This window comes from Lactuca sativa, chromosome 2, assembly GCF_002870075.4.
Source record: "Lactuca sativa cultivar Salinas chromosome 2, Lsat_Salinas_v11, whole genome shotgun sequence".
In the NCBI taxonomy this organism is placed as follows: Eukaryota; Viridiplantae; Streptophyta; class Magnoliopsida; order Asterales; family Asteraceae; genus Lactuca; species Lactuca sativa.
The window spans coordinates 188574581-188597556 of NC_056624.2; the positions used below are offsets into that span (position 1 = coordinate 188574581).

Below are 22976 nucleotides of genomic sequence, written 5' to 3' on the forward strand. Positions count from 1 at the left end.
ATTTTTTTCAAAACGATTATATTTTTATAAAAACATGAACATTTTCTTAAAAAATAATAGGTATAACATTAAAGTGAGTCAAACCCAAACATTTACCCCACTTTCTCTCTCCTCTTGTTGCAGGTTTGTCCTTTGTCGACTTCTCCTTGGCCACCCCCTTGGTGAGAACCAGAAACAATATAGCGCATGCTTAGCGAGAGTGGTGACGAGGCGTAGTACCTCCCACTCTATGTAGCCTTAATCAATCAAAAAAAACATTTTTTAACTATTAAACATCTTTCTATTTGTCACATCTACTTACTATGACTCCTTAAGTTGGCTGTTACCGGTCATAAGGGTAAAATGTGAACAGTTTCAATAGTTTAGTGACAAATAGATAACGAAAAAAAAAGTTTAGTGACTAAATGTGAACAAAATCGAAAGTTCGTTTCCCTCTAAAAAGTTCAATGGCTAAATGTGAACAAACTTCCTATTGTATTATGTTTTAGCAAATTATTTATTTTTGTTTAATTGTAGCAACATTTGTTGATGAAGAAATCTATGAAATAAAAAAAACAAAATGTAACATTCGGATTTCCAGGTATCATAATTTAAGTATTTTTCTTTTGAGTTAAGAAGAGAGATTCGGCGAGTTGACGCCTCAACTCTTCGAGTAAGGTCGCGACTGATGACTCGGATTAATGAATGGACTCGACGAGTCGGTGAGACGACTCGACGAGTCCGCGCTGTTGGCAGAAACCCTAAATCTTTGGGCCCGATCCATATTTAAAGGCACTTATGGTCTTCAATTGCGACTACCTTTCCCATAAGTGAGAACCCTAGCGAACTTGAGTGTGTAGAGTGAGAGGAAAAGCTATCTTGAGCTTTTTGGTGTGATTTTGCAAGAAAGGAGAAGAGTTCCAACAAGAGGGACCAAGGAAGGTTATTGTTCTGAGTTATTCAAGCAAGGAGCTTCATTCTGAGGTACAAAAATGAACCCCTTTCCTTCCTTATTGTGTAGATTCCATTTTGGGGTTAGGGCTTGAATCACTTCATCTTTGGGGTTTTAAATGCCTCAAACCCCTCTTGCAAGTTTGTGTTATAGATCTGGACCCTTATAGGTCCAGAGAGCCGAGAATATGAAGCTTTAGTAGAGTAAACCTTGGGGTTTGAAGTTAGGAATCTGGACCCTTCTAGGTCCAGAGAGCCGAGAATATGAAGCTTTAGTAGAGTAAACCTTGGGGGTTTGAAGTTAGGAAGCATTTATGGGATTTTTATGGTATATATAGTTACTTTCATCTTACACATATATATGAAGTATTTTATATAAATTACGTGTTATGTGTGCATATTATTTGAATACTTGTTGTCTATGTTGGATGAACGATTTTATACATGTTTTAAAAGATTTAAACGGTATATTTATTTTATATCTACAAATATGTTGCGGATGAAACATGGGTAGATGAAATAGTTGGTGTGTGATGAAATAAAATGATGAGAGATAGGTGATGATAGAAAGGTGATGATAATTAGGTAAATAGATTATGATGAATAGGTGATGTAGGATGAAAGGAGATACCATAACCTTAACCGGCAATGTAGCGATGTAGTTATCTACCAGAGTATAAATGGCGACCACGGACTATTCTAGACAATCCAGTGGAAACACCAGCAAACCCATAAACTGTAAGTGATGAATTACGAGTTCAGGTGATGTTGTAACTACGTATTCATGCGATGATACTCTAACCCCTTATTATGAATTACGAGGTCATACGATGTTGTAACTACGTATTCATGGGATGTCACAAATTCCGCATGCCAAACCAGTGGTTATAATTCACATCAGTGAGAATGGTTCATTTTTTTGTAAAACCAAAATCAGATTAGAAATTTTGATTTTTTATTTTGGAAAATCTCAAACCATTGGTTTTTTATTTCGGTTTCGGTTTTTTGTTTTTTTAAATATATTTTCAGTTTTTTTTTCATACAATTTAAAAAAAAATAATAATTTGCTAAAACATAATACAAGAGAAAGTTTGTTCACATTTAGTCATTGAACTTTTTAGAGGGAAACGAACTTTCGATTTTGTTCATATTTAGTCACTAAACTTTTTTTCGTTATCTATTTGCCACTAAACTATTGAAACTGTTCACATTTTACCCTTATGACCGGTAACAACCGGTCATAAGAGTAAAATATGAACAGTTTCAATAGTTTAGTGGCAAATAGATAACTAAAAAAAATTTAGTGACTAAATATGAAAAAAGTCCGAAAGTTCGTTACCTTTTCAAATCGTTATCTTTTTTTTTTTTTTTTTTTTTTTTTTAATTATTATTATTATTGTTTAAACTTTAAAGGTTAACAGAAAAATAGAAAAATGTAATGTCGATTCTAAATTTTAAGTTGTAACCTTCTTTCCTAGGGGCCATTTTTGTCACCACGGTGGACTGGTGGAAGATGCATGCGTATAAAAACCCTCCATTCTTTCTCTTAGATTTTTAGGGTTTTACACAGGGGCGTCAATAGGCATACCTAATCTTTCTTTTTTCCCATCAAATATCAATGGCGTGCACCATTGATTTCAGATGCCTGGATGAAGGGTTCGGCGGCAAAACCTACAAGAGGAAGAGATCTGAACAGCAGCAGGAGAAGGATGCCTCCATGGATATCGACGCCGCCGAAGAAATCCAAACTTCAAAGCGACAAGCCGTTTCTTCTTCGGAAAACCCTAACAAGCCGATCTTCGGGAAGCCGACATACGACGGGGTGATAGCGGGTAAAGTATCCGGAAGGAAGTGGAAGCAACCGAAAACACAGAGATCATCGGCGGTTAGGGTGAGCCTGAAGAAATCGACGTTCGAGGAGAGGGCGCAGCAGAAGGAAATTAAGAAGGCTTATAAGGAGAGGATAACAGAGTTGAAGGAGGAGATAAGGAAGAACAAGGTGGAGAAGAGGGAGAAGAAGAAGGAGAGGGAAAAGAGGAAGGAAGAAAACATACTTAAATCTGGTACGAAGCTTCAGAAAATCACCAATCCGAAGACGCTGAAGAAGCTTGCCAAGTCTAAGAAGAGGAAGCTACTCAAAGTTGTTCCTGACACTGCTCCTAAGAAATGATAGGATTTTGTTTGTTCGCTTTCAATTCAAAGACATGGTTGCTTGTTGTGCTTTCATGTCCTGTGTAAGATCTCTCTTTCTGATGTTTTTTTTGGTTCAGTTTTGTTACGATGATAAGTTATTGAGTAGAAGATTAAAGGATGATTTGAGTTTCAGTTTACTAATTTTCCAGAATTTATATTACAAATCTTTGATTCATTTGAGCTCCATCGTATAATTCTTTTAGAGACAGGTTAGGTTTGCATTAGCTGTTCATTGCATATATATGTAGAGAGTATTTTTGTAAGAGAAGATGTTAATAGACATATTTTCACAAACACACCAGGTAAAATGTTTAATTAGGGAGTCATAGATTCTGGTTGCATTTTTAGCTTTTGCAATACTTGCATATCCTGTCGCCCTTATTATTGGGTCAATCATGATTTTAACAATGGAAATGATGGTTTATGTGGTTGTTTGTTTAATATCTACAAAAAAAACCGTTGTCCTCAATTCTTGTATTAGACTGATCTTTTAGTGTATTTACCTTTGACAACTCTTTGACTTGAATATCATTAATGGGTTTTTTCCAGACCCATGAAGGAGATAAATCTTTGGACTTGATGGTCTTAATACGTTAGTTATACGTATGGCACCAGAAGTGTTTGTGTATGTCAATATCCTGCATTGGATTACAAAGACAGTGACATCATCATTGATGAGCACCATTAAGATAACTAAAAGTGGTTGATTACCTTCTCAACTTTATGATTTCCAGCTGTCACAGAACTTGTCTTAGCTTGTTCCTGCATATAATTTAAACAATGTTAGGGACGTTTATGTTGAATTTCAATGTAAAAACAAAGCTCCATAGGATAAAATTTTGCTTTGTTTAATGTTCCTCAAGGTAAGATGAGAAAGATACCTTCTTATCTGTACACTTGGGGATAGTCAAACAAGGGTCGATGGCCATTAATCTCTTTTTACCGAAAGAACAGAAAATACAACATGATGAAGGTATAAGTATTCCTAATCATTCGAAAGTGATACAGTAGCATATAATTTAAACAATGTTAGGGACGTTTGTGTTGAATTTCAATGTAAAAACAAAGCTCGAAGACTGGTGCGTGTTTGCCCCTTGAAAGTCAAGTTGACCGTTTTGCCCCTCTTAATCGGTTCGGATTTTCCACCAAATTCGGTGTTCGGGAATCTCGGGTTCCATCTCACGCGCATCCCTAATGAGATAGTTGAATTGAAACTAAAGCCATTATGAGATGATGGACATTGTCAAAGTATAATGCCTTAACGAGAAATACATAGAAAACATCTATGATCATCATAGATGTGAGATATGGCTATGATGTATTAAAATATGCAAAGTAAGAAGCCTTAACATATTTAATTCATGTATAGTGTTTATGTCTATTGAAATCAATTAGGATCGCTATGAGAAGTTATTATGAAGAGTTAAAAATATTAAGAAACTTTGATGGGATCTATTTTGTAATGTAAATACTAGATAGTAACTCTCCTTATTGTAGTTTACTCACGCCATGTAATTAACAATAATATACCTTTTGTGCACTTGGAAAACAAATGAAGTATTTCCAGGCACATTTTTCTATAAAATTTTGGATTGTTACACTTACAATACCAAAATAAACAAAGAAAGTGGATCTTCAAATTTCATGAAACAAAACTGAACCACATTGCTCGATCATGTGTACATAATAAAACGTCCACATAAATATCTAACAACCCAAACCAAACTATGTGAAAACATTGATGAATAGAATTTGGTATAAAACAACAAATTACACTTCCCTTGAAAATCCAATCCCAACTTATCTTTGTTTACATCTAGACATTGTGCCTGAAAATGACGACCACACATTCAGCCCTCCACGTCAGCATTACCAGAATCCTTGTTGATTATCTAAGATATAACTCTATTCCCCTTGGACTTTGCAATGCACACAAGTGGTATAACACAAACCAATATAAATTAAAAAATTACAACACAGTTTTTCCTTCACCTAAGATTCAGATTCAGATTCTAAAGGATGCCTCACACACACTAAATCATCCAATTTGTTACCATCCATCTTATACAACGAAACCCCTTCCATCTGCATGTAATGTTCCTGTGCTTCTTGTCTCAAACTCTTAAAAGGCATCACCTCCCATTTACTGTAATTCGAATTCCTCCTTTTGCTGCTCATATCTCTAGACCCTGATACGGGCCCACTCCCATACGCACCCGCATTCCCCCACACTTTACAGTTCCCAAACTGCCCCGCTTTACCATACTCACTCTCTTCACTCCTCTTTAACCGCGTGGCAGCTGCATGCGCTCTCCCTATCTTCTCACGACTTGGCACATCCGACCAGTCTTGTTCCCTTTTTGCCCTCATAGGAGAATGTATCCTAATCACCTAAAATATAAGGGTAGTTTGGTCATGCGAGTTTGAAACTTATCAAAACAAGAAAATCTTTAATTGCTTACACCAAGACATTCAAGAAGTTGGTAATACGCCCTTCCTTGTAACGGATTGTGACCTTTTCTTGGCTCAGAGAAGTATCTGGTCCTATTAAAGAATCAAAAGTGAGAACAAGATATGATCTCAAGTGGGGTGGGGGTAAAATAGGTATTTGACACTAACCATTCTGTATAGCCAGGATCGACAGTGAAACCGTATATGTCAACAATATCACACATAGAAAGTGCCAGCTCAACTGATTTCATCCCAGTTCCTTTCGCACCTCTTCGTAAAACAATACCTTGAAACAGATAAACTGGATTTGGAATCATCTGAAAAAAGATGAAGGAAAGAATGTGTTAGGAATTAGGATTATAAATATATTAAAAAAAAAAAAAAAAAAAGTTTGTATTGGATACTACTTACATCAATCATTTTGTTGAAGTCTCTGTGAGTTACACTTTTGATGACAAGCACCTCATCATCTGCAGGAAAAAAAAAAAAAAAAAAAAAAAAAAAAAAAAGGTAGAAAAAATTTGAGTGGTATGTAAATAGATTTTAAGATGTTAAAATCTTGAAAAGAATATCTATTGACCTGATCCATTGAGGATGGTGACCATATTACGTGCAGTGCCCCTAACTCCTAGTCGAAAATCCCTCTTTAGACCAACATGTTTTGCATATTTCTGCTTAAAAAAGAAGGTTAAAAAGAGGAATGAATAACTTACATCAACTAAATATCCTAAATATGGCTAAAATTTGAGGTGACTGATTTACCTCATTCACAGGTGCCTCATTGTCTCTTATAACTGCATCATGACTATCGATTTCTTCACCAAATTCAGTCTTCAAAAGATCACCCGAGTTTCCAACAACAGCACATTTCTCAAACTGTCTAGGGTGAAATGGTGGTTTGGCTGGCAACATTGGATTAAGAAGTTCCTCACAAAGCGTGCGATTGCTGCAATCTTTTGCACCTCTAATAAACAATTGGAGAAGATAAAGAATCACTAAACAAAGTGTAAATAACCATTCAAGAATGACAGTATTGTGTAACAACACAAAAGAAAAAAGATCTTTTAAGTCTTGGTTTATCAATATTAGAGAAAGAGAGAGAAAAACATACAACTGTGCTATTCTTTTGGCTGCATAGTCCATCCATCCATCTGGTCTTGCATCTAAATATTCTCTTGTCAAAACTGTGGTCATGTTACGATACTGCAATTCAGAAAGAAGAAAAAGGATTACATAATTTACTCATTTACATATGCATTGGAAAAAATAATGATAATCACTAACCTGTTCCCACAGGAGAATTGCCTCACAAACATCATATTTGTATTCTAATGGCTCATATGTCTTAAACTGTGGGTTCAACTGCAATTCAATACCAGATTGGTGAGAGAGCTTGATTGATTGATTGATAATTATATAAGATATAAAGATAGATAACAAAGGGAGTGAGAGACATACCCAGGTACTATTAGTCCCTTCAGGAAGCTTAAGAACCAACTTGCAGTGGTCAATGATTTGTGCAGTAAGTCCAAATCCTCTGTTTGCCTACATGTGATTCAAACTAGTAAGAGAAGGCACTAGGAATTAGCATAATATAATTCAACAAATAAACAATGGCAAATCCATGACACTGTATATAGACGAGCAACCATTTGGATTCAGAAAATTTGTTCAAGGATTAACAAGGCTAAAACCTTAAATGCTTGGGAACAAGCATGTGATCAGCCAAAAGTTCCTTTTTTTTTTTTTGTTGTTGAAATTGACTGCGAGATGAACTGTATGATGAATTTAACGAAATAGCTTGCAGTGATATACGTAATTGCAGATGACAATACAAGTAGAGCAACATAACTAAGTGATATACGTAATTGCAGATGACAATACAAGTAGAGCAACATAACTAATTAACTACCAACTGTGCCATATGGTTTCGTGTGAGAGATGAAAAGGAGAATGAAGCTAACCACACATTGCTGAACGTCGGCCTGAAAACCAGATAAGATCTGGACGTCTTCTGTGTTCAGAGTTTTGGTACGAGTACCTGCCAGAAGGAGGGTAAAATTAATCAAAATTGCTAGTCGGTTGGATTAGGGTGCTAGAAAACTTATAGCGAAGGAAAGTAAGTCACCAGTGAAGAAAAAGGATTGAATGGCGAAAACAATGAGAGAGAAGACGGTTGCAGCGCAGATGAGATGAACAAATGCAGGTCTTCTTGATGAGGGTTTCAGTGGCCTCGTCATGGTGGTGGCTTCCTTAGCTCGGTCGATCTAGGTCACTCTGTCGGTGATGGAGATCGGGGGTTTTGGTTGTGATGGAATGTAGTAATACAAACAGAGTAAGATCAATGAAGTAGCATCAGATTTGTGATTCGCTCGCACTTCTTTGCTCTACTATCTCCAAGTGCAGAAGTTGTTGAATGCGATCAATTCAATGATTCATCTTCTTCTCTAGATTAACACCAAAATAGAATCCACTAATTTTTTTGGAGCAAAAATTCCCAAACCCTTGACGAATAAGGTTCACTGTAAGAAATATAAAAGACTAATTAAATTTTCTTTTATATCCTATTCATTAAAAAAAATAGATGCTTTTTGATTTTTCGAAACCAAAAGTTTACGAACCATATCCATAAATTTTTGTGCAAAATCAATCTTTTTAGATGGATATTTGTTCATTGTTGTTTCTCTCACATTTCTTATAACCATAAAAACATATACAAATCAAATTTTAAAACAAGCATAACCTACAAAATATATACATTTCAATATTGATTTTCTGCAAATAAATAACTTGATTTAAGGGAAAAAAAAAGCATATATAAATCATTATTTCACACTTTAAGCATACAAAAACCAATATAAACACCATTAGTGCATATTTTCAGCAAAAAAAAAAAAAAAACAGCATATAAACATCATTATATCATATTTTCAGCAAAAAAAAACAGAACATAAACATCATTATTTTATATTTTTGGCAAAAAAACAACACATAAACATCATTATTTCAGCAAAAAATAGCACATGAACAACATTATTTCATATTTCTAACAAGATACATCAATAAATATTATTTTTCAACAACATTCATCAAAAAATTAAGAAAGAAAGGCTCTTTTTAGCAAGATTTTCGGATTTCCAGTAACATCCAAAAGCAAAATATGACTTTTGGCACATGTACTTTAATAAATGAAGATTTTTTTTTTGTCATATGTCACACTCTTATTCAATTTGTCAAATGTCATTTTGTGGTTATTTTGAATTAACATGTTATTTTATAAGTTTTTCTGTTTTATTAAATTTCATATAATATTTTAATGTAATAATTACAATAAATGTAGTAATAATAAATTGATATCAATATCATTAAGGAAATTACCTTTTAATTTTAAAATTCTAAAATTAAAGCTTATTAGTTTATTTTGTTTATTTATTTAAATTATTTGTTTAAATTTAAAAGATAAAAAAAATTTCAATAATAATAATTCATTATTTTTCTTATTTTCTTATAAATTCAAAGTTCTCAAATATTTTGACTTTTATATTTAACATTTTTTTTTCAAAATTAACTCATGTACTACATCGGTCTCACAACTAGTTCAATAATAAATTTGAGCAATAAACCGTATTTTCGACAAGATTAAAAACAAAACTTAAGTAAAATATAAAGTTTTTTCAGCAAAGTAACCTTCAATTTCATATTATTCCAAGAAAAAAAATCAAAAACAGGAGGTGCAAACTTGTTTCCGTTTTTAGGGGAAATTCCGACCATCAGAGCTCGATTGTTGGAGCATCCGATGGTGCATCTAGTATGGACGGCAGCGCCAGGAGGAGGAGACGAGGCTGGAGAAGATCGGCAGTGAAGGAGAGTCGATTGTGAGAAGAAGTGGAAAAATGTCAGATGCGCTCATAGAAAAGAAAAAAGAGACGTTTTTTTAATTTTTTTTTTTAAGGTTAAGGTGAGTTTGCAGACCTTAAAAGTCATTGGGCCAAGTGTACGCCGAGAAGGCCTCACGTAAATTTTTTTAGATCTAAACATTTCCAAAAAACAAACACTTTGTGTGGCATAGGTCTGCACATTGTTTGCGTAGCACAAACATAAGTGGTTGCACAGATCTTCTGAAAAAAAAAAACACACACACACACAACCCTTTAGGTTCGGTATTAATTTTCTAATTACTTTAAAAAAAATCATATTTCTAGAAATATATTGGATTTCATAGAGGGTGTTAGAGATTTTATTTCAAAGTTAAAAATAAGTATTACTCAAAAAGAATTATTGATTTATGAACGTGAGAAAATGAGTTTTTAAAAAATACTTGGATTAGCTTTTATAGTTGCAAAAATCAATAAGTCAATTAGTTAAAAAAAATATTAGACTTAATTTTGTCTTTTATCTATTTTGTAAACATAATAAGTCGTAAGTTGTTTCTGAAAGTTAGAAATCCTGACTTTTTAAAATATATTTTTCAAAGAGTTAACAAAAAATTGTTTTAAAAGGCTTTCTTATATACCAAAACATTTTTTTTAATTTATTGATTTTTCAAGAAGTTAATAAATTAATAAGTCAACTTTAGATGAAACCCTAAAAACTTTCTTAGGCTGAATGGTAATGTGTTATACTTCACCTCGTTTTTCCATTAACAATACCATACACTAAACAAATTATACCATTTTTGCCATTAAGAGAGCACAACATAACAAGAACTAGCCACATTCATCAAATCGCATGACACAAACTATAGATAGGTCGTTGTGTTCACTGTAGTAAAATATGTTATATAGATTCCACATCATTTTTACCACGCACCACACCCTCTAACTTTAGAACGAATCTAATTTCCAATTTTGATTTATTTTTATTACAATTAATTATCTAAATTTGTTTTTTTAAAAGACAAAATGTTATTCTTTCCCAAAAAATAGTAAAAAATTAAAACAAAACCTACTACTAAAGTGATGACGATGAGTATCAGTTATATCAATTTTATATTTGGATATAAAAATTTATGTTGAACCTAATCTTAATATCAGTGGCGGTCCTAGCTAGGTGCCCGGTGTGACACCGGCAACACCTAGCTTCCGCGCATGAAGTAGATTTTTTTTTTAATTTTCACCTATTGTGCCACTACGTAAAAAAATCGTGCAACTACTAAAAAAATTGTGCAACTACATAAAAAAAATATTGTCACTCTTTCGGGAATTACCAAACGAAAAAAAATAATAATAACGAGCCAAATGTTTTATTTAATTATTGTCTAATAGTCCAATTGTCTAAAGCTCTAAAGCCCAAAATAAAACTTAATTGGATAAATTAGCTTGTAAAAAAGATAGTCCAGTCCTAATTGTAATTGTTGATCGGTACAAAGAAAAAAAAAAACACACACGAATACACAGAATGTTCCTAAATATCAATCACCAATCAATCAATCTCTTCCATTTCTAATCCTGATGCAACTCCACAAACACCAATCACCAATCAATCAATCCCTTCGGTTTCTAATGCAACTCCACAAACATAATGCTCTAACCAACTTAATGATAATGTTGACTTGAAAGATCTTCCAAGGGACCTGGTGGATAGGCCATTGATTACAAGTTACAAACCAAATATAAGAGATGATGTAAGAAGAGCATATTTGCTTCAAGGACCGTGTCAAGTAAGGGCACACAAGTTTCCTAAAAAAAATAGGTGATAGATTTAGAAGATTCGTTCCTTCATGGTTTGATGACTTTGATTGGTTGGAATATAGTGTGAAAAAGAATAGTGCATATTGTTTATATTGTTATTTGTGCGGGGACCTCATGGGACAAAAAGGAGGGAGAGATGCATTTGTTTCCCAAGGTTTTGATACTTGGAATAAAAAAGATGCATTTCAGACTCATGTGGGTGGTGTTGATAGTTTTCACAACAAAACAAAAGAAAAGTGTGAGTTTTTAATGAGGGAAAAGCAAGCTATCAATGTAGTCTTGAGGAGGCAAACCGAAGCAGAGGATCATAAATATAAAGCTCGATTACGTGTTTCTATTATTGTTGCCAGACTTTTATTGAAAACATGTTTATCGTTTTCGTGGTCATGACGAGTCGGTTAACTCGGAAAATAGAGGGCTATACATTGAAGTGTTAAAAGCCATTTGAGATACTAGTGAAGATATTTTCAACAATACTTTAGAAAATACTCCTAAAAACAATCAACTAATTTCCCCTAAAATTCAAAAAGAACTTGTGCAATGTTTTGCACAAGAAGTACTTTTGAGTATTCGTGAAGAGATTGGTCAAGATGTTTTTGCTTTACTAGTTGATGAATCTAGTGATGTTTCAAAAAATGAACAAATGCGTAACGTCCCAAAATTCAAGACTAAAAATTTCTTTTAATAAAACATTACTTTAAGCAAATTCATCATTTTAAAACATAAACAGAGTATTAGTTTCCAAAATACATGTTCGTTATCAGAGTAAACATTCCCAGGCTGTCTTAAACTATGGTGTGTGTCATGCAATCACCCCGAACTCTTCCCTCCGCTACCGGAAGTACCTAAAACCAAAACTGAAAACCGTAAGCACGAAGCTTAGTGAGTTCCCCACCCTACCACATACCATGCATAACCACATATTGCACAAACTGGGCCTCGCCCGCTATCCTGGGCCTCGCCCACCCCTACCTCGGGCCTCGCCCACTACAACGGCCCCGCCTGGCTTCGAGCCCCACTCGGATACAGATCTGTTTCACTTAGGCCTCGCCTGTCACAGGGCCTCGCCCACTAACATATAATATAGCACGTAAACATATCACATCACATCACGTAATCTAAACACATACTAACGGATCTTGTCCTAAGGCCTCGCCTATCTCTGGGCCCCGCCCTTGTCCTGCTACTGATGAGTCATGGAACCCCGTCCATACTCCTGCTGATAGTGAGGTACGGGCCCAGCCCACCCTCACTCCTTCCCTAACTTGGGCATCGCCCTTGCTCTGCTGCTACTGAGATGTGGAACACCATCCACACTCTGCTATTGGTGAGATACGGGACCTCGCCCACACTCACCTCCCTACCAGGCACATACAAGTATCACACAGACAACAAGTATAAACTATCACATAAACCATTCCTTGGGCACCCACCCTCTATCGTTGGACCTCGTCCCGAATATCATACTAGCATACTGTGCCTAGGGCTAACCCCCGGGTCTTCTACTCATAACTACATGGGCCGACATTGTGGTCGTAGACCCATTCATACAAAGGGAAACTCACCTGCACTGGCTAAACTAGCTGATGAATCCACTAGCTGCTGCCCGGCAACTCTCTGAACTCCTGCTCCACTCGCTCCCCGAGCTACCAATGTCAATGCAACGCTGAGTCTAACTGACTCCCGAAAGACAACCAAGTCAACTCTGGTCAAAGTCAAAGTCCTGGTCAAAGTCAACCTCCCAGGTCAACCCTACTTGCCGAGTCACCCTATTGACTCGCCGAGTTCATATGTTCAAAGTCCTTCTTATTCGCGACTCGACTTGCCGAGTCAGTCCATGACTCGCCGAGTCTACCGATTACCGAGTCCTGACCTGTCTAACTCACCAAGTCTCCATTCGACTCACTGATTCGAGTCTCAACTCGAAGGGTTTGGGGTTTCGTGACCTGACTCGCCGAGTCCAAGAACATACTTGCCGAGTCCAAGACAACCTTCAACAGACTCGCCGAGTTGTTCATCCAACTCGCCGAGTTCCTACCCAACTTCATCTGACTCGACGAGCTGTTCATCCCACTCGTCGAGTTCCTCCAAATCTTCATGCTACTCGCCGAGTCCACTCAAAGGACTCGCCGAGTCCATTTAGATCTCCATACATGTAGAGGACTTTTGAGTCATGCATGGACTCCAAACTGTAGATTTAACCTTCCCAAGCCCATTCCTCACGTAAAGTTGCAAACGTTACGTGTAGAGAAGGAAATCTAGGCAAAATACACCATAAACTAGGGTTTAAGGCAAGGAGGCTCCATAATCAACTCAAGGGCTGAAACTTTATGCTTCCCAAGACCAAAATCGGCTTAGATCTGAAGTAGCAACTCCATATCCGACTTCTAACTCAAATGGGCAACTAATCATGGCTAAAAAGCCCCAAAACTCACAACCAAAATAGCTCTCAGGGAAGGAAATGACTTAATACCTTCAATACCTCAGAAAGGCTCCACAAACTCCAGATCTGAAGCCAATCCTTGAAGCTTCACTGATTCCCCTCTTTCTTCTTCCTTCAAATCACCAAAAAATGGATTGGAAGCTTGAATGCACAACAATGGAGGCTTAGGGTTCGCTTTCTGAATGAGGGAGGCTCTAAGGAACCCTAATGGAGAGAATAAGGAGCGTAAATAGAGCCCAAAGTCCCGGATTTAGGGTTTTCCTCGCACAGACCAGATTCGCCGAGTCCACTTGGCCGACTCGCCGAGTTGGTCACTTACACCTCGACCCGGATCCCGCTCGGACTCGCCGAGTCGCCCCTAAAAATTAGGGTTTTATTTCCTTTCTTGGCCTTCAAAACTTTGGGTGTTACAAAATGACTATTGTTTTGCGTTATGTCGATAGTCTTGGCATTGTGAAAGAAAGATTCATAGGTCTAGTGCACGTGAAGGATACATCTTCTTTGACACTCAAAAACGCCATAAATGAAGTATTTACAAGTAATAACTTGAGTTTTAGTCAGGTAATTTATTCTTTATTTTTTTGTTATTTCAATTTAATTAATATATATATATATATATATATATATATATATATATATATATATATATATATATATAAATTGTTTTAAATTTTAATAGATAAGAGGACAAGGTTATGATGGGGCTAGCAATATTCGAGGGGAATTCAATGGTTTGAAAGCTTTGATATTACAAGAGAATGACACGGCTTTTTATGTACATTGCTTTGCACACCAACTTTAATTAGTAGTTGTGGTTGTAGCAAAGAAGCATGATGGTGTTAGTGACTTTTTTGAGCAAATTCCGTTGGTGGTTAATGTAGTTTGTGCCTCGTTTAAAAGAAAAGACTTACTATGAGAGCAAGAAAGAGAAAGGGTGCAAAAAGGCTTGTGTGGTGGTGAACTTGAAACCGGAAGATGGTTAAATCAAGAGACTACACTTGTTCGAGCGGGAGAAACAAGATGGGGTTCACATTTCAACACACTCACAAGTTTGATGAAGTTGTTTGCAGATGTTATTGTAGTTTTAGATTTTGTGAAAGAGGAGGGAGGGTCATTGGCAAACCGTCAACAAGCATCTGGAATCTTAGCATATTTTAAATCATATGAGTTTGTGTTTTACTTTCATATGATGTATGACATTTTACACCTCACGGGTACATTGTCAAAGCAACTTCAAAGAAAAGATCTAGACATTTTAGAAGCGGCTTCGATGGTTAGAGGGACAATGGAGGCATTACAATCTTTTAGAAACATAGGGTTTGCTAGCATTTTGCCAAAAAGTATCCTCTTTTTTTCAAACACACGAAATTGATACTTTGGATATGGAAGAGTTGTGTATTGGTGCGAGAAACCGTAGGACTACAAAGACTAATAGGTTTCATTTTGAGGTTGAAATCTTCAACACGGTGGTAGATATGCAACTTACAGAATATCGCGATCGATTTAGTGAAACAAGCACCCAATTACTAGAATACATGGGTGCTTTGAGCCATTGTGATTCATTTGCACAATTTGACAAATCAAAGTTATTGAAGTTGGGTAAGTTATACAAGTATGACTTTGATGATTCAGATATGATAGACCTTGAAGGACAACTTGAGATATTTTATCACTCTTGCAACAAAGATGAGCGCTTCACTAGTTTGAAAGGAATTTCCGGCCTTTCTCGTTTGATGGTTAGTACGGGGAAGCATCGGTCTTATCATTTGGTTTATAAGCTATTAAAGTTGGCTTTGATATTACCCGTAGTGACCGCAAGTGTAGAAAGATGTTTTTCAAATATGAAGCTCTTGAAGACCGACTTGCGTAACAAAATTGGCGATAAATTTTTGAACGACGCATTGCTTTGTAACGTCGAGACCGAAACACTTGCGAAAGTTGAGAATGAAAAAGTAATTGAGCGGTTTCAAAAGATGTATGAACGAAGAGGACAAATTTAAATTCTAATATATCGTTGTTATATTATGTTTAAGCAGAAAAAAATTGTATTATATGTTTTATATTATGTTTGACTGGAATTTTTTTTTAATGTTTTATATTATGTGTGACAGAAAAAAAAATTGTGCAACCCTTACTACTAATTCCTGCATCCGCCCCTGCTTAATATATTATATATCTTACTAGGTGTAAGACCCGTGTAATACACGGGTTTATTAAAAATAAAAATTTAATATCAATATTTAAACATTAAATTTAATATCAATATCAATTTTAGAGTTCTCATTAATTATGACATTTATTACATTATAAATATATCAATTCTTTTCAAGGAAACATTTATTTCTCTCAATATTATAACCGAAATAAGTTATGATATGTGAACAAATCATAAAATTACATGTGGAAATAAATAAATTCTAAAAATCTATTAAAATGTCATGTGTCCAAATCAATGAGGACATGACATGTAGCAGAAAATGGGTTTTATTTATTAGTATAGATTAGTAAATAATCATCGAGGTTTGCAGGCATATTTGTGTGTATCGAATATCATGTTTTATGATCTCAATACGTTAAACTTCACTTGTTAGAATTTTCATTATTTCAACTCAATCTTAATATTATCCGATAACATAACTTGCATTTTTTAATAATTCTATTTTTTTTAAATCAACAAATTTAATATTGATAAATGTTACATAATTATAATCATTTCAGTTTAAACTATATTAACTCATGATAAACTAACTATGATATTAACATAAATAATAAATGTAATATCATAATCCCCATTCTAACTATATAATAAAATGCATACTGCTAATATCAAAAATATGATGTGTTTGACAAAATTAATTGAAACTCGTAGTTTTTATTTGTGTATAAATATTCAACAAATTAGTTAAACTCGTAGTTTTTATTTGTGTATAAATATTCGACAAATTAGTTGGAAGCTTTTTAAAATGTAAATTACATAAAAACTAAAGTTAAAAACTCCTCTTCAAAGTTAAGGGTTTTTGTCATAAAAGCCCCCAATTTTACACAAAAAAACCGGTTATGCTTAAAGTCGTTTTTTTTTTGCCACAGATGCCTCAAATACCGGAAAATTGGTTTGATTTTGCCCTTTACCCTGATTTTACCTTCTGGGGCCAATCACCTTTGCCATAGAAGCCCTTATATTTATTTATCACCTCCACCACCACACTTTTCCACCACCATCAGCCACACACAAACCACCACTACCACTACCGTCCATCATCCACCATCACCACCACTACCATCCATCATCCACTCCCACCCAACGCCATCATTATCCCTCCATCACAAAAACCCATCATCAGTTCATCACACCACCATCATCTTCTCCACTTAAACACACATGGTGTCTTAACTGAAACACAAACATACACACACATTCAAACAAGAATTCAGAACTCAAAGAAGATTTTCAGAACAACTCAAACAAGGAAATGACTTCAAATTCAGAACTAAAGACAATTCAGAACTCAAACACAATTCAGAATTCAAACACAATTTTGTTTGGAGTTTTTACAGTCTGAGAATTGGAGCCATCGACGATTTGGAACTCAAGTGGGAAGACAATATTGTTTATTGGAGAATTATAGCAACCCCAAATCAATCGGATCTTCAAGTTGTTCTTGTTTCTAATGGTGCCTTCCAACTGTTCGACAGAATGTCAAGCCCAGTCTGGTCGGAATTTGTGTGTTTAACGAATCAAGCATTCCGGTATACAAATGCTCGTATTCTTTGTCCTCTGTTCCTTCTTCCAAATGCTTGCTTCCATATCAACAAACCTGCAAATCCGGTTCTTCAATCATAAGCTCGATCATACCTCATTATGCGTTATTTATCCACGTAACGAGATTTTGGAAACAAGATGTTTTTGTTCTTGAAACGAAATTTCGGAAACATAATTCAGAACTCAAACAAGAAGAATTCAAACAAAATTTGGGTTTGTTCTTGGAAAACACATACACACACATTCAAAGCAACATGAATCTGGGTTAGAGACACACCAAACCTTCTTCAATTGAATTCAGAACTCAAAGAATTCTAAACACAAACATACATATACTTTCAATCGAGCATCAAGCCCCACCTATTATTGGTGAACAAAATCAGAAGAGGAAGAAGAACCTTCAATCGATTTTGGAGAGTGAGAGAGCTGCAAATTTTTTCTTGTTTCTTTGGATCATGTCGATTGAAGAAGCAAACGGTGGTGAAGGGAAAAAACGAAGATGGTGGTGAAGGCAGAGAGGGTGTTGAGAAGAAGACCAGGTGGGCTACCGGCCATAAAAGGTAAAATCAGGGTAAAAGACAAAATCGAACCAGTTTTCCGGTATTTGAGGCATCTGTGGCAAAAAAAAAAAAACGTCTTTGGGCATAACCGGTTTTTTTGTGTAAAATTGGGGGCTTTTATGACAAAACCCCCAAAATTATTTGAAGTAATTTTTGTATTATTCTTTTTTGTATAAAATAAAAAGCTAAAATATCATATTGCCAAATAAATTATTTTCAATTCAACTTAAAAAAAAAATATGAAAGTTTATAAAAACACTCAAAAACCGCTATCGGACACATTCGTAATATTATAATATAATTTTAAAATGTATTAATAATGCTATTATTATTATTATTATTGTAAAACACATTTTTCATGTTGGGTAATCATTACTAGTATTGTAAAAAACTATATATATATATATATATATATATATATATATATATATATATATATATATATATATATATATATATATATATATATATATATAGTCTATGATGGGGTAATCAACTGAATATAGCCATAATAACAAAAAAATTTATAAACCATAATTTGTTAAGAAAATAACAATCTCCAACCGCGTCCAATAATCATTTTCGGCCTAAATACGTCCTAAAAGTTTTGGATTTGTGTATTTTGCCATCCTTACTGAGAAATGATCAAAATGTCATCGTTTTAATCGGTTCACATAGTGTCATCGCATTTGCATAATGTCTGCAAAATGATAGAAACTACGTTTGTTTTGTTTTGTGAACTCTTCATCACCTTAAGAAATGTTCTTCACCATGAGAAATTACTATTTTGGAAAACAACTATATTTTTGTGCTAAAATATCGTATTTTATGGTAGTTTATATTTATATGAATTTCCAATAAAAAATAACTAAAAATGGCCAAAAACACATTTCGCATGGACATGAATATTTCTCAAGGCACCATGTAAGATAACCTAAAGAGTTTTTCTCATGGTACTTTATGACTATTCTTTTTTGGCTCCACAATGAACATACGTTATACAAACAATAATGGTGAAACTTAGATAACTTTGAATATATGGAGTCTATATGAGAAACACCTTAGATTAAACAAACTCTTTGAACTCTAAACTAAAAACTCATAAACACTTTTAATTCCAAACACAAATAAATAATTATGGAAAATCTTATATGTATCTTTGAATTAGAAATTCAACAAGTTTTATATCTATTGGCTTTAGATAAACACATGCTGAATTGTATTTGTCAGATAATTCTTTCAACTTTAGGCAACTGAAATAGCAACTCAAGTTGTCAAGTCAACATGAGTTTTCTATGTTCACCTACACTAACTAAGTCTTTAATGTGGAGTTAAAACTTGGTCATCTCAATGATAACTTATCGGTCACTTAGTAACAGGGGCGGAGCCAGGATTACAAGATGACAGAGGCTTACGATTATACAAATATAAATTTTTTTTATATATGAATAATATAAGAGATTCTATAAAATTGAAATGAAATTGATAAAGAAAAACCATATAAATGAGAACAACATCAATAGCTTAAAATTGAAGATTGTTTATATGGAATCAAGAATTTGACATATTACTTTTGTAGGTTCAAAATTAATTGGTTATATACTATATATACTATTCCTTTAGGTTGTAAATATGCATTATAAACATTTCCCTAATACTATTACTACGTGATGTATTTTGGGTCACACATTATTATTTATTAAAAAAAATCAATGATTTTTTTTTTTGTTCATAACTTAGCCTATGATTATAAAATATCAAATTATCAATCATAATTAAATTATTAATTATAAGTTATAAAAAATAAAATATGTAATAAATTAAAATCTATTTTCTTATTAACTAGTGAACTGAAATCATGTAGCAGAATAATCATAAATAATTTTTTAACTGAAACCTCGTTTATTAAAAATATTTTTGTTCATAACTTAGCATATGATTATAAAATATCAAATTATCAACCATAATTAAATTATTAATTATAAGTTATAAAAAATAAAATATGTAATAAATTAAAATCTATTTTCTTATTAGCTAGTGAACTGAAATCATATAGCAGAATAATCATAAATAATTTTTTAACTGAAACCTCGTTTATTAAAAATAAAATAAAAATACCTATTGAATATATGAGTTAATTGACAATTACAAGACACGAATTAGTAATCGTATCTCAACCTAAAATAACAGGGGTTATAAGGCGGTAAGATTTTTTTTTAATACAACCCTCAATTTTTGTCATAATTGTCATAGTCCACTTTCTTCTTTTATATAATAATATAACAATTGAACATTTAGAAATGATTGGGAGGGGCTGTAATAAGTGTGGGCTAACTGATTACTTATGGCTATAATATATATCTATATTATAATTGATATGTTAAAAGAGATTGGAGGGGTTGAGCATCCGGCAGCCCCCCTCCTGACTCCGCCCCTGCTTAGTAACAATTTTCTTAGCACATTAGTATTGATGCAATTAAAATTGTATTTTTTTATTGAAATAAACTAATTAAATGGTAAATAAATAAACAATGCTATAAAGTATAAACAAATATTGAAATAAATAAATTAGAAGATTATTAAGAATAAAAAAAACTAAAAATATAATGTGAAGGACTCGAAGTATCATCCATGTTTAACTTGTTATATCTACATTTGATTTGGTCAAATGGTTATTTTGATGAAATGTGCTAGTTATCAACTAAAATGTATGACAGTCAAATGATGTACATTATAAGAAAAGCAGAAAGAAAGGGACTTAGACTGACAATAGACCCAAACATTAGACTTAGCTTTCATTTATCTCTATTTGGAGATAAATGAGTTTGAGAAGAGTTGGAGTTGGATCAATCAATATTTTGGAGTATTGAGAGAGATTTATAGGAGAAAATCGAAGATTCAGTGAAGAATTGAAGTCAATGATTGTCATTGAACTTATAATTTATAATCTCCCTAGCTTCTTTTATGAATTCCAACATAGGGTTTGAGTTTTCACCCAAATCTAATTTCAATTTTGGTATGAATAAGTCTTAGAGTTAATATGTCTATAGGTGTTATGTGGATATCTAAGATGTTACATAAGTTCAAAAAGTTAAGGTTAATCGAAATATACAATTTTGATAGTTTGAAATGTACATTACTAAACATATCGAATTTCAAATACTTCATGTCCAATTAAATAACAGAGAAATTGTTTTTCCAATACCCAAAACCCATAAACATCTATATCTATACTTATATAATCTATATCTATATCTATATAAATATTATAAAAGAGACTTTTTTTTCAAATTTTAATGTAGTCAAAGATAAATCATTTATCTCTTACTAGATTGATTTGAAACCACTATACTATTCGCCTTCTTTTTAAATTAATACATCTTATTAAAATTTTCAACTATCAATAAAAATTAACTACCAAAGGGCTTCTAGCCCAAAGGTATCCGGTGTTGCACTCCCTTCTTGAGGTTGAGAGTTCAAATCTCGTCGTGAATATAGATGGATTTAAAGTGTAGCTTAAGAGTATATTAGATTAGTCGTTTAAAAAAAAAACTATAATGTGGATTTTATATAGTCTTAATCATGTTTAAATAATTAATTATACCTATTAAAACTCAATAAACATAAACAAGAAATAATATTATATAGTTAAACTAAAAATTATAAAATATTTTAAATTATATGATAATATAAAAGCAGTTAAAAAAAATAACGATCTCTAACCATGCTTTACACGTATGGATGACTACAATTATGTATTTTTTTTATAAGTGATTTTTTTTTAATATTCATATTTAAATTGTATTATTAGTTAAAGAACACATTGAACTTTTACCCATAAATAAAGATATATGGTGAATAAAGTCACTGTCATTAAAAATCTAAAACCTTTAAATATACAATTGACGAGTAGCAATTGTTATCAATTCCAAAATAATATATGTTATATCAGATTGGACATTGAGCTTTATACATCGAACGACTAAACTTAATTTGAAAATTAACTTGCATTAAGTAGTTTATGTGAAACAAATTAGTAACATTTTTACTTATTGAAGTTTAAAAAAAAAATGATAGTATATTACAAATTTTAAAAAGGAAAAAAAATATCATGCACTTCAATTTTATCAAACAACATAGCTGTTATTTAAAATGTTAAAAGTCATTATTTTTTATAACTTAAAGGATTAACTTTAAAAATATTTCGTTCTCAACAATGTATACATATATCCATTTTAATATTCATATAAAATGATATATTTTCATATTAACAAAATGAAATCAAAATCATATTATATAAACAATAGTTATAATGAATCTAAACAAGTAGTATATGTGTATTCATCAACATGTACAAAAAATCTTCTAAAAGTGGCATATATTTTTTATAAGTTAATACATCTTTTTTGTTTAGTGTGTGTCGCTAAAGTAAAATAAAAAATTTGTAAGGTGATGGTCCATTTTTGTTTTTCTACCCAAAATTTTTTACTACTCGTTAATTATGAATGGAAGCTTCTTAGGTAAAAATAAAAAAGACATGATCTTTCTAAATGCTTATGAAGACATTATTAAGAGACTTAAAAAAAAAGACATGATCTTTCTAAATGCTTATGAAGACACTATTAAGAGACTTAAAAAACATTGTTGACAAATTATCAACCATATATTTTTATCCTACACAAGGTATGGATATCCATTTAGTTTATTCCATAAAATCAAATCTTCATATCCACCATATGACCTGCACCATTATACCAATAACGTACTAGACACATGTTAAATCAATGTTAAATCATTGTGTCTAGACTTTAAAGTAGTTGATTTATTTGGTGTTTGACTACTAACTTCCAATCGAAACTGGGGTTTTCTATTTTTGTTGATAGTTTATTCACTTTGGGACCATTTTTGTCCATTAAATCTCATCATGCCTGTCAATTCAAATGATTATT

At 33.1% G+C, this 22976-nt stretch overlaps 3 protein-coding genes across 3 annotated transcripts; 2 read left to right on the plus strand and 1 right to left on the minus strand.

The window, feature by feature from the left end:
- The first annotated feature begins 2443 nt into the window (after positions 1–2443).
- On the plus strand, positions 2444–3260 carry LOC111888672 (protein PXR1). Its single transcript, XM_023884805.3, has one exon. The coding sequence runs from the start codon at positions 2549–2551 to the stop codon at positions 3098–3100; it is 552 nt and encodes a 183-aa protein (XP_023740573.1). The 5' UTR covers positions 2444–2548; the 3' UTR covers positions 3101–3260.
- A 1571-nt stretch (positions 3261–4831) lies between these two features.
- Positions 4832–8111, minus strand: LOC111888661 (sialyltransferase-like protein 1). Its single transcript, XM_023884794.3, has 11 exons — positions 7703–8111; positions 7539–7615; positions 7033–7119; positions 6859–6936; positions 6686–6777; positions 6337–6538; positions 6155–6245; positions 5986–6044; positions 5743–5891; positions 5586–5667; positions 4832–5514 (listed from the first exon to the last, which is right to left on the minus strand). Exons 1-11 carry the CDS (start codon positions 7812–7814, stop codon positions 5116–5118), a joined length of 1428 nt encoding a protein of 475 aa, XP_023740562.1. The 5' UTR covers positions 7815–8111; the 3' UTR covers positions 4832–5115.
- A 6010-nt stretch (positions 8112–14121) lies between these two features.
- Positions 14122–15707, plus strand: LOC128132439 (uncharacterized). The gene is made up of 5 exons (XM_052769013.1): positions 14122–14268; positions 14387–14482; positions 14589–14685; positions 14778–15047; positions 15097–15707. Exons 1-5 carry the CDS (start codon positions 14122–14124, stop codon positions 15705–15707), a joined length of 1221 nt encoding a protein of 406 aa, XP_052624973.1.
- The last annotated feature ends 7269 nt before the right edge of the window (positions 15708–22976 follow it).